This window comes from Pomacea canaliculata, linkage group LG5, assembly GCF_003073045.1.
Source record: "Pomacea canaliculata isolate SZHN2017 linkage group LG5, ASM307304v1, whole genome shotgun sequence".
NCBI lineage: Eukaryota > Metazoa > Mollusca > Gastropoda > Architaenioglossa > Ampullariidae > Pomacea > Pomacea canaliculata.
The window spans coordinates 28,973,023-28,985,231 of record NC_037594.1 but is presented as its reverse complement, the minus strand read 5'-3'; the positions used below and the strand labels follow the sequence as shown (position 1 = coordinate 28,985,231).

General features: G+C 41.1%; 1 protein-coding gene across 3 annotated transcripts; it reads left to right on the top strand.

The window, feature by feature from the left end:
- Positions 1 to 1,400: 1,400 nt before the first annotated feature.
- LOC112565238 (G-protein coupled receptor 54-like) lies at positions 1,401 to 7,787 on the top strand. 3 transcript variants are annotated; one of them, XM_025240596.1, is made up of 6 exons: positions 1,401 to 1,861; positions 2,039 to 2,326; positions 2,641 to 2,776; positions 4,912 to 5,126; positions 5,706 to 5,900; positions 6,414 to 7,787. In XM_025240596.1, exons 1-6 carry the CDS (start codon positions 1,859 to 1,861, stop codon positions 6,663 to 6,665), a joined length of 1,089 nt encoding a protein of 362 aa, XP_025096381.1. In that variant the 5' UTR covers positions 1,401 to 1,858; the 3' UTR covers positions 6,666 to 7,787. The 3 variants fall into 3 exon arrangements, with proteins under 3 accessions (XP_025096381.1, XP_025096379.1, XP_025096380.1); XM_025240594.1 differs by having other exon boundaries at positions 4,912 to 5,144; positions 6,414 to 7,786; XM_025240595.1 differs by having other exon boundaries at positions 2,042 to 2,326; positions 4,912 to 5,144; positions 6,414 to 7,785.
- The last annotated feature ends 4,422 nt before the right edge of the window (positions 7,788 to 12,209 follow it).

Sequence of the window (12,209 nt, the reverse complement as noted above, 5' to 3'; positions counted from 1 at the left end):
GTAATAAATATTTTTACATTCATCCTTCTCAGATATTTAGCTGCCCTGTCTACCCAGACATCAGTATTCTGAGACTCATGCCAGTATGCTACCCTGAAGTCACCATCGGTTCTCTGTTTGGCTTGTCTGAACCACGCTCTCTCTAAATCGTTCGGCAAATCGTCTCCGACGGTAGTCTGACCCCAAGCAATCGCACAAACAAAATAGAGAAGCTCTATCGCGACGACTGACGATGTTTTATTTTTATAATGACAAAATGAGTTAGTTTGCAGTGAAGTCCTAGAAGCTTGTTTTCCAGGGGAGGTACGCAAGGGTGCGAGCAAGAGGGAAACAACTTCAGAGGGTGCGCAGGCCGTTACAAGTGCCATTGAACCTCGGAGAAGGGGAGTGGGAAGAGGGAGGAAAAGAAATGGCAAAAGGGGGAAAGAGCGGTGGTACTTAAAAGGAACGAACAACAGGTTTGGAAGAAACATGAAAAACTAGCCTCGAAGACTGAGGTAAGTTCAAGATTTTGTTTCTGCCGACTCTAATGCCTTGTCTTTGTCACATTACTTGGGTTTCTAGCTAACATCTGAACATTTTTATTCTAACAGTTAAGAAGGTAAGAAATTTAACTGAACGTTCCTTTCCAGGATATAAACACAAGAAGAGATGAAAAAGTATGAACAAAACGATGTTTTGACCAGTGTTGAATTTAATTAATCCCTTTCCTTCACTGATTACCTCAGTGTCTCGCTTAGTCTTACTAAAACCATTGTCAACTAATGAAGGAAACTGTCCGGAGGCCCTCGGTGGACTAAGATTTACAAGCAGTGATGGGCACGCTGGTTGGTCTGCAGATGACATCATCAGAGTACTTTTCAAGCCACACGCACGTGCAGCCGACAACCGTCTCCTCACTGTCGTCTCCAGACGTCAACGGTCGTCCCACGGAGGAAGACACTTTTCTGGTGAGGTCTTACGCTTTCCTGCAAACCGACACAGATAATTCAAACAAATAATTTTATACGAGTTGCTGTTTCGGACAGAGTGAATCGTTCTTTGAGCTGAAAAATTTTCATATTGTCGATGCTGCTGATCACGAGATACGAAGTTGGCAGACATTAACGACGACGACGATGACGACGACGACGACGACGACGACGACGACGACGATGATGATGATACACAGATAGATGTTACATAAATGTTCTCACAGTTCAAGACGGCTCCGTTCTCACAACGGAATTTCTTTTTCCAGCCCAACCTTTCTCCCACGTGACTGCTATCCTTCTCTTTCTTTCCTTTCCTTTTTCCCGCCAAAAACGTCATAAAAAATATTACGTCAGATTATAGTGACGCAGCAGCCCCCTCCTCCCCTCTAGAACTAAAGCTCGGGCTGAACCAGCATGCGACACGCGACAATGATGATGATGATGATGATGCGTACGACGAACTACAAACAACACCTTGACGAAGAGGAAAGGAAAAGGGAAGAGGATGCGGTTGACTTTCAGTTGTAGTCATGGAGATGGAAAGTTGAGGCAACACAGCTCATCATCCATCGGATGGTAGAAGCAGAATATCATTCTTTCGTTATCCACAGATGGTCGTCCACTCCTGATGGACATTTCCGACCGACCTCTATGACGTCTATTTTTCGTGTAAATAATTTCGTCAGAATGACGCAAATTTTTACTGACGTCAGACGCAAGGCGCCATTGATACACGAGACAACATCACAAACATCATACCACAACATCTCATCATCTCTCTAGTGGCCAGCGGCTGACCGCAGCATTTGCAGATGTGCTCGCAGAAAAGGATTCTGGACAGAAAATGTCTGACTGTGACTAAGATGGTTTGCTTCTGCAAATAAATGGTAGTGTATTTGTTTGTTTACATCAACTCTGCTACTTATCATTAACACACCTTTACAGGTGACAGGAAAACTTTGTGACTATTGAACTCAGTGTTGTTTTATTTGTTTATCATACGATTGCATAATCTTGTTAAATACAATTGTGTTGGTATTGGTGTACTTTATGCACGATATCAGCAGTCTTCCCCCACCTCTGACGACCACTCGTACCAGCAGTCGGCGGCGGTGGTGGTGAAGGGCCTGTGGACCAGCATCATCGTCGTGGGTGCCCTAGGAAACGGTCTCGTTATCTACACCATGGGGAGACACGGCGAACGCTCAGCCACCAACTGCTACATCATCAACCTGGCGGTTTCCGACTTCGCCGTGCTTACAGTCGTCGTCCCCTTCACAATGGCCATGTTCACCTCCTACGACTGGCTGTACGGAGTCGTAATGTGCAAAGTTACTGTTTACCTCATCTATGTAAGTGCAGCTATGTTTGTTGTTTTGTTTACATCGGTAAATGTGATATATTAAGGTGTCACATTTTTTATTTATTATTTTTTATTTTTTATTTATTTTTTATTATTTATTTTTTATTTTATTTTATTTATTTATTTATTTATTTTTTTGTTCACTCACATCCCCGGTACAAATTAGAGTTATCCAATGAGATATTTTGTCTTGATGTAGATTGTGATGCTTCATGCACAATGTTGACTACAGTCCAAGCTAGCAAACAGGACCCAGTACTCATGATTTCTCTGAGATATTGTTGGTTTCCATCTGAAATGCAGGTCATGCTGCAGGCCACCTGTCTGACTCTAACGGCGATGACGATTGACCGTTACTTCGCCATCGTTCACCCAATCTCATCACTAAGGGACAGAACTCCACGAACCGCTATTTTGATCAGCATCTCCACCTGGATAGGTAGCGTCCCTTTGATTACACGTTTCCCATGAAGCTGTTTTCCTCAGACCCTCCCCTCCAAGCCACGCACCTTGTAAACAACACCACAAAACCGATGTAAGCAGTTATTTGTGTAGTGTAGAGATGTCAGTCACGTGACAGAGGCTGTCCAGAAGATGGTGTGATTGATTCTCGACACCTGGTAAGTGTTGACAATCGCAGTTTGGCTGTGGGTTTATTGGTGTCACTAGGTATGGAAAGTATGAACACTTATTTTCCAGACAGCTTTAAAGCTATCCAGTGGCTCAGGACTAAAACAGTGAGAGTATAATGGCTGAGGTTCGGATCTCGTCTCCGGCAGGAGTAATTCCTCCTAACCCTCCCTAACTCTATCGGATGTAACCAGCAAAAGCTGTTTTGTTTGGGTAAAATTTCAACCACCTAAAGCCAAATTCACTCTCCAACCTAACCCTGTGGCAGGTCATAATGATCATGGAACATAAAGTTTAAGTTTGTCCACAAAATTTGCTATAATTTTTTATTTTAGTCTATCTCAATATTTGAGAATGAGTTAAACTGAGGTTGAAGACGAGAGAAGTTAAATGTTCTTTCCAAGTCCGTTTGACCTAATCGGAAAAAGTAAACTAGAATACAATAGAGAATTAACAGAGAATGTGAGATTAGAGAGAGAAATAAATCAAAACTCACAGCGTATACTCTTATAAAAAAACCAGATGCAGCGAAACATTTCATTGATGTTGGGGAGAAAATTGTCTAGACCTATTACCCCAGTCCCAGCATCGCACAGTCCTGACATCGCCATTATTTTACCAGACAGTCCAAACACCTAACGAGATGGCTTCTTCAAACCATTCTAGACACCCGTCAGTTTCTATCAAATTTGTTTTCTAAAAAGGAATAGAAGAAAACGGGAGAAAACTGAAGTAAACAGCAGACGTGCGACGCAGGGGGAGTGACCCCAGACAGACTTTGTCAGTTAGGCAGACGTCGTTCATGTTGTGGACAGATGATGTCAGTCAGGCAGACGTTGTCCATGTTGTGGTTGCTGAGGTTTCCACTCTCAATCCACCTTTTCCGCTGCAACTGCAGCATCTTCCTCCTTGCGACAGTCGTCTGCGTGCGACTATCCCTTCCCTCCCCTTGCGGAGGTCCATCCGAGAGTGGATGAGAGTTGCTGCTTTAGTCCCGACTGTAGTCCACTCACACTATAGTCATTATCAACAGATGTTACAAAATAAGAAGAGAGTAGAAGAAAAAAAAACAGGAGGAAATTGGATGAATAAACAAACAAATTATCAATTTTTTTCTCTAGCTAAAAAGTGAGATGGATTTGCACTGGACAATTTTTCCAAAATTCTCTTACAACCTCATCTCGGATGTGAAAAAAACTTGATTATGCTTCGATTAGATGAATGCACACGCATCGGGGAATTACCCTTACAAATTATTAAAGAAAGCTAGCTGAAATCCTCGTTTCGCACACAATAAAAGTAATAAAACTCAGTGAAACAGAGGCTGGCTTCATGAGTGATTTTAAGTCGGACTTGACGTTAAGCCTAACTTTGTCAGATTAATTTCTAAAACATCTTCGTGGGTTTCTGTGCATATGAGGTGATGAAAATGAGTTTAAAGTCGCTCAGTTTCAAGTGTCAGCTACACAGAGGAGATTATTTAAAGTTAAACAAAGAAAGTAGGGTTTAAGGTTAAGTCCGACTTAATATCTCAAATGAGACCAGCCCCTGAGAACGAATATGTAGTAAGGTGTCGTCGAGTGCGTCTGTATTCTAGTAAAGGGAGAAGTAGAAAGCAGAGCACGCAGAAGTGAACGAGAGAAAAAGTACCCGCCACTGTGGAACAGGTGAGTGATTAATGACAGTTAAGCAGAACTGGTGTGTCTTGCACAATTTATGATGGTTATATCCTCCATCTTCAAATCTATCAAAAATATTTAACAGTTATGAGCATGACAATAAGGGGAATGATGATGATGATGATGATGATGAGGATGAGGATGAGGATGAGGATGAGGATGTGGATCCTTTGTCTAATATAACCAAAGAAAGAAACGAAGCCCTAGAGGCCTACGAAGCCAACAACGCCGCTGACCCTCCCGTCCCCGTCCTTCTCGGTTGCAGCGTCATCCTTGGTGTGCATCCCGTTCCTGGTGTACAGCCAGCTGCTGTACCAGCTCGAGCCCTCGGGGCTGCACGTGTACTGCGTGAGCCTGTGGCCCAGCGACACGTGGACCAAGGCCATCACCGTGGCCTTCATCATGTCCACCTACGTCCTGCCGCTCTTCGTCATTGTCGTCTGCTACACGCTTATCCTCAAACACCTGGGGAGCAGAAAAGTCAGCTTCCGCCGAGAGGTGGCGTGCTTCACAAATCTGCGCTATAATTAGATAGTGATGCTACTTAGTGATGCTACTGTTGCCTAGCAACGCCATCGTTACTATTGACCTTACTGAAAAAAGCTGTTACCATCACAAGTTGTTACATTTCTAGGAGCCGCTGTGCTACCGTTACAAGCAATACTTAACTTTATTAATGATAATTGTCACACATCTCATTCCATGATGCTCTGGAAACCAGTTTCGATTCTTTCTGGCTACTACAATCACGAACAGCTACAGTACAGAGAAATGTAGAGAGGGAAAAAAAAACCAAAAAAAAAAAAAAAGAATCAATAAGATGTATATCCACAAACTTATTTTACCAAATAAAGAATATCATTTTATCATTTTTAGCGGAAATCTGATTTCACTTTCCAGTTCTTTCGTTTTGTTTTAGCATCGAGGGAAATCTCTCCGCTTTTCATTGAAACTTGTAGATCGTATGCTATTTTTCTGAGTTGTTGTCTTTTTTTTTTCCGGTTGGAATATAGCTTTTCAAAGCGCTGCTTTGATTTCAGCTGGATTTCGTGATTGCAGGCCGGGGCTGGGGTCGGATGCGTGGAGGCTGAGATAAGCGAGGGGCCGGTGATACGTCGTCGACGTAGGGTGGCTAAGACAGTCTTTGCAATCGTTCTTCTCTTCGCCGTCACGTGGCTGCCCATCCATGTTTTTAACCTCTGCTACGTCCTGATCGATCCATTTCCGAAAACTGCATTTCTGTATAGTGTGAAGGTATGAGAACTGTAATAAATCCCACTCAAAAGATTTTTTTTAGCACTTAAATCTCTTTCTCTCCATCATTTTTCTACTCTTTATCTGATGCTTCATACTAAGACTTGTACACGAAACAATTTACTTGTTAATAATAATCAACAATTTTTAATGATAATCTTTACCAAGGGATTGAAACTGGAACAAAGATATGAAAAATAAATATTTAGTGTTCATAACATCTACATTTGTTTCTCTCTTTCGCTATTTTCTTCTGTTTTGCTTGTCTGCCTCTCTGTCTCTCTGTCTGTCTGTCTATCTGTCTGTCTGTTCTTTTGTCTAGCTGTCTGTCTTTCTGTCTCTCTGTCTCTCTCTCTAAAGCCTGTACAAAAATATTATCTTCTTTCATAGCATATTCCATATACACTACAAACATTTTTCTTTCTGCTTTCCTTCTGCACCTCCAGCACGTAACATCATTATTAATTAATACTATGTTGACTGACAATGACACTGTAAATATATTGTGTGCAGATCATGTGCCATACTCTGTCCTACCTCAACTCTTGCCTCAACCCGTTCGTCTACGGCTTCTTCGGTGACGGTTTTCGCCAGGCCTTCAGAAAGTCCTTCCCGAGGTGCAGCGGACGCAACCAAGTCGCCCCTTCTGTCCACGACACAACGAATGTCCCGTCCACCATGGAAACCAGGCTGGCGGCCGGTCCAAGGGCAGAGGCAGGGCACGATGTTGTCGTCTCCTCGTCGGTTCCACACTTAGAAGAGTAAATATTTCATATATTAATTTAATATATGACAGAAGTAAGGGTTAGGGGTTAGAGAAGTATGCTCATGACGAGTAGACTCAACCCAAACCACCCCTGTCATGGAAGGTGAAGATGGTAAGCGTGTTTACAGGTGCTCATCGTGGATAGAGTGACTAGAATAGCTCATCATATCACAAAGTCTCACAAACAGAACCAAAGTTTAGAGGAGCAAGCTGTTGTTCTTAGTTACATTTACACTCATGGATGTACGTGGATGAGATTGAAATCGTTTTACTAATGTAATGTCAGAATCAGATTTTTGTTAATTAAATAAACGCACGGGTCAAATAAGTCAAGTCCTGCGCACGTGACTGGGTCGGATGAACCCCGCTGTCGTCTGGTGAATTCCTGACAGTCGTATCCTGTCGGCAACTTGGTTTCTCCTTCAGCTCAGACCTGTGTGTGACACTTCCTGTGACGAACTGTCTGCTGCTTAGTTAATGTCTTCGACTAGAATAATAGCAAAGATGCTAGCAAGCACTCTTAGCACCATGTTTGTAAATAAATTCTGTATATTGTCTTTAATATCCTTCTAATAATTAGCACTTTTCTCTACTCTTTTGTTTCGATGTCAGAGTGGGTTGACAGATTCAGTTCTTTATCTGGTATATGTACAAAAAAAAGTTTATAATCCATATATCCTGTCACAAACTGTCTCTTAAAATCAAAATCTTTCGACTGAAATATTTGCTTATACTATTATACTATTATATGCTTATACTATTATATTATCTAAATGGCTTACACTTTTACCAGTGGAATAAGGTGTTGTTTATTTGTACAGAAGAGGACAAGACAAAGAACACATGTCGTTGATTATGTAATTTTTTTTGCTGATAATTTCATGGATGCTTGAAACCTGTTGTCGCCCTTGACGCCCTTTCTCTCCGTCCTGTCTGTATATATAATCTACGTGTACTTGCTTATCTTTCTTCATCGTTTCCATGTACCTTTACAACATTTTTCATAAAATTATCATATCAGAATTTTCGTGATAATTATGTGATGAATTAAATATTTTTAACTTTTTCATGACAATTATCATAACTAAGATAGACTTAAAGCTAAAACGGTTAGTCTTCTGGCGTTCTTGCTCTATGGGAGTTAACTTTATTAAATGACAAGCATAGAGAAAAAAACAATGACAGAAGCAAAATCGAAGAGAAAAAAAACAGCATCCAAAATTGTATATTGATGATTTTTTGGAGAACGAGAGAGAAAATAACCAACTGTCATCGGCACTAGGGTCTGCCATGAAAAGGTCGCCATAAGGTTTTCGTGATTCTCTACATTTTCCAAACTGATTACACAGAATTGCTATCCTTTCAATAAGGTTCTCAACTCCGAGATGTGTGGGCACGCGAGTTCAAGAGATGTGGGGATGAATGAGCTTGATTTTGCTTTAAACACACTGCGAGGAGCGGTGTGATTTTCATGCGACTCTCGCAGCCCGAAGGAAATGGAAAGTGGATTTTGGACTTGGACATATTTCGGAGAAGTAAACAAAGTGTGTTTCTTCTCTGTGGCATTGCCATGTTGCCTAGAATTTCTGAAATAATGTTTCTGTCCTGTGGTGTTCACGTCAAGTAGGATCTCACAGCGAGAATTTTGCTTTAGACGAAGTGAAAAGGAAAAAAAATATTGAGTCATGCCTTCCTCCTGGAGTCTGACCTGTAGGTTAGGGACTGTAACACTAGATGTAGACCCAATGAGGTAAATCAGCTAAAATTTCTATGGTTCAAGGTTTGCAGACTGCTTTGGGATAGTCATCCAGCTAATACCTAGCAATATGATGTCTCGCCGCTCTCTTATCTTTGATCCTCCCAAAGGAAGAGTACTCTCTCCTCGTGCACCTTGCCGACTCGACCACGTCTGTGTGCTACAAGAGTTGTAGATGTAAAGATTACAATGTAAAATCCAATGAAGAAATGATTGTTAGTAGTAAAGATGTCAACGAAGATGTTGGTGTGTAGAGTAGACACATGTATCATAATATGTTTGAATTTGTTTTTAAGTTTGTTCAAATGTCTGTATATTTGCATGTAGTAACAGATATGGGAGTGTTTTACAATACGATGGTTACTAGACAAACATAACTGGTATCATCATTTATGATCAGAATAAAGTGGATTTTCTCCCTTGAAGTTTCATTATTATAATCACGATTTAAATACTTATGATTTTAATTATATGAAGATTGATAATACAAACGTTTTCAGCGCATTCGTTAAATATAATTTTCTCTTTACAATTCAAAAAAAAAAAAAAAAAAGACGAAAATCAAGCACAAACCAGACAGCATTCAAAAACATAATACCAGGTACATTAAACACCAACATCATCTCATACATTACAACCGTAAACATCGAGCATACCAGCCACACACTCGTGCGCATGCGCACTTAATCACAAACGTAAGTCACGCGCACACACACACACTCTCGCGTCATCAGCATAAAAAGGTTGTCAGGGACAATTAATCTGATAAAAGTGTTGAACTCCAATTAGTAAGCTGGTCAAGCAATAGCACAGGTGGAGAAAGATACTTTCTGGCAAAGTTCAGTGCAGAGGTCACAGGAGGAGAGATAAATAGTAGAAGTGGTAAATAGTAGAAAGCGAGGGGAGATAACATATAGTAGGTAGTAGAAAGTAATCAGCAGCCAGTCTGTGAAAAGGGCAATAACTAACAACAAACTGCAGATTTAAATATAGTCGTTTTTTTTCCATTGAGACATCCAATCAGAGAGGCTGAAGCAAAACACTTGCAGTTCCATCGTTGAAACAAGTGTTTCTCGAATTGCTGCCTGGATGCATCCTTCAACTGTCGAAGTCAAATAAAGCTTTAAAAAAAAATCACAGACCTCAAATCATGTGGCAAATGTGAAAATCGTTAGTGAGTCCGTTTAAACTGAAAACAGGTGGAAAGTAGCAGACCATCTGTCAAACAGAGCAACCCGTACCAGTATAAACATCCATAAGTTGATAAAATCAGGACAGAATGAGGACAAACACAGAAAAACTCATGGAGATGTCTCACTCATCTGCTATTCCAAGGAGCATCACTCTCATTATTTCTACTGCAAATCCTTCAAAACATTAAAAGTGAAGCCATCTGCCATCCCCTCCACTAATAACCCAGCTCTGGTGAAAAGAAGGGAAAAAAGATATTTAGGAAATGTCACAGCAAGGCCTTGAGCTTTTTATTCATTTAAATAAAACACATCCTTTTCAATAACTAAGCTAAAGCACCTCTTTGAAATGAAAGCCATGTTCTGGAGAACTGAAGTCGAACTCTTCCGGTCGAGCATGCGCGGCAAGGGAAGGAAGTGGATTTCGCCAAAAACGTCACCGGCAAATATGTCGCCTGCATTGATGTGCACCGGGCAATAAATAAATAAATAAAAAAAAAAAAGCAATCCAGGCAATACAGAAAACTGTGCAGGAATGCAGGAGAGCTTCCATAACACGTCCGAGTGAAAGTAATTTTTTTTTCTCTCATCTGTGACAAAAACTTTATAGAACGATTCTGATATATGTGTGTGTTCGCCGTCTGATTGAAACATACTGCTGCATTTAAAAATTAAATTTAAAAATTAGTGCTCAGGTTATATTGTGTGATTCATGACCAAACACCTGTGCAACAGCATTCTTTCTTATTTTGTTGGCTAATAAGTATTTCTTATTTATTTAGCATCTGCTGAGTTATTTCAAATTTTCCTGTCGAAAAGTCTGTCTATGCATCGACAATAATACCAAGAACCAATCAAATCGCTCGAGACAAAAACGAAGTAGTTCTTGATTAGATAGTAAAGATTTTCATAACAATAATCAACAACATAACAGAAAATCGGATAAATCCTCGTTTATGTTCACAAGAAGATTCAGCACGAAGGAAGAGTCGGTTTCTGACCGTTATGTTATCTAAACACGGGGTAGGCACCCAGTTTCACTATGAGTGATGGGCGAGGTAGAGAACCATGACCCAAAAGCTATCAAAGATTTCTCAGAAAAGTACTTCAACCCAAGACAGTGATGTCTGTAATAGCAGGTGTCGAACCTTGCACGTGTAGACCCCAACTTCCCTGACCTCTGACCTCTGGGCTAAAGGCGGAATTTCTGGGAGTGCAGAAAATTCCTGGTGTAGACACCAGGGTTCGCAGACATTTAGTAGATATAATCCTCAGCCAGGATTTCTGAGAGCCCACGGTCTGCATTCCAAGGACATCGTTTTCCACTTTGTCATTCCTTTGATGTCCGGCTTGAAAGTTGCGAGGTTCGCTGTTCCCCTGTAGTCGGCGAGCTTATCAACTCCTCAAAATCACTAACCCCGGTCTGCTCCTCATTAATGCCAATTATAGTTCTGTTTGAAAGCATGGTCTTTGGTTTTACCTCAACCCACTTCTTCCTTAATGGTGTGAGTGAGTGAGTGAGTGAGTGAGTGAGTGAGTGAGTGAGTGAGTGAGTGAGTGAGTTTCCACGTGCATGTCTTTTTTACTTTGCATGTCCCCATGCATGTAATTACCATTCTTGTCTTCCAAGAAAAAGAAGACAAAAAAAAAAAGACGACAAGGTCGATGATAACATGGCCGCCTTTCCAGGTCACCAAGGACGCCAACATCAATGCGATAGAAATTAAAGGTTACGGTTGCACTCCACCCCGACAGCAAAGGAGTGAGTGACAGGTTGTTTCATGTACCCTTAACACGCGCCTGAGCGCCGCTCAGCCTCGCGATGACAGATCGACGAGTAATTCTCCTCCCACGGAGGTGGACAGGGTCCCCAGCCGCGAGGTGGCGTGGCGAGTACGAACACATTTTGCTGCCATTCCAGACCGCTCATTACAGAAACTACTGGGCCGGGTAGAAGAAAGGGTCGGAATTAATGGGTAGGATGTTTGGGAATTAAATGAATGATAACAGTTGTGAGCTCTAAATGGAATGAAACCCCACCCATCAAAGACCACCACCACTCCCACAAGTCTTGAACGACGCAGTTTCTCAAAAAAAAAAAAAAAAAAATAAAATAAAAAAAAAACAAAACCTAATGAGTTCCGGAAAGTAACGAACCACAGAATCGACACATTGAGCTGCCGCTCGTTTTCAGACTTGGAAAGTGAGTTCCAAGTTTATTCCATTGAGTTATTGAGGCGTTTGATGTTAAAGGGAATGTGTAGAGTTTGATTATTTCAGAGGGAGATTTTAATGAATAGAAAAGAGAGGTATAAAATATTCTGAGACCAAAAGTTGCGCCGACATTAAAGACAAGACAAGAAAATATTGGATGCTTCATCTGTTGGCCACCGAGGTCCTGGAACAACTTTTCTCGTTTCGGTTTGAGATTTACTGCCACCATGTTCTCAAAGAATGGAAGCAGCTGGTACTGGTGGCCACAAATTTACTGCAATTTCTTCAGTTTATGAGACAGAGTTAAAAATAGAACTTACTTCTTTTTTGTGTTTACTGCTGCTGGAGGTGTAAACAGGTACTCGTTGACCCTGATCAAACCC

Bases quoted from the DNA above. Each gene is read 5' to 3' on its own strand.
- LOC112565238 (XM_025240594.1), top strand. The intron at 2,777-4,911 runs GTAGCGTCCCTT...TCTCGGTTGCAG, and splicing joins CAGCATCTCCACCTGGATAG to CGTCATCCTTGGTGTGCATC. The intron at 5,901-6,413 runs GTATGAGAACTG...TATTGTGTGCAG, and splicing joins CATTTCTGTATAGTGTGAAG to ATCATGTGCCATACTCTGTC.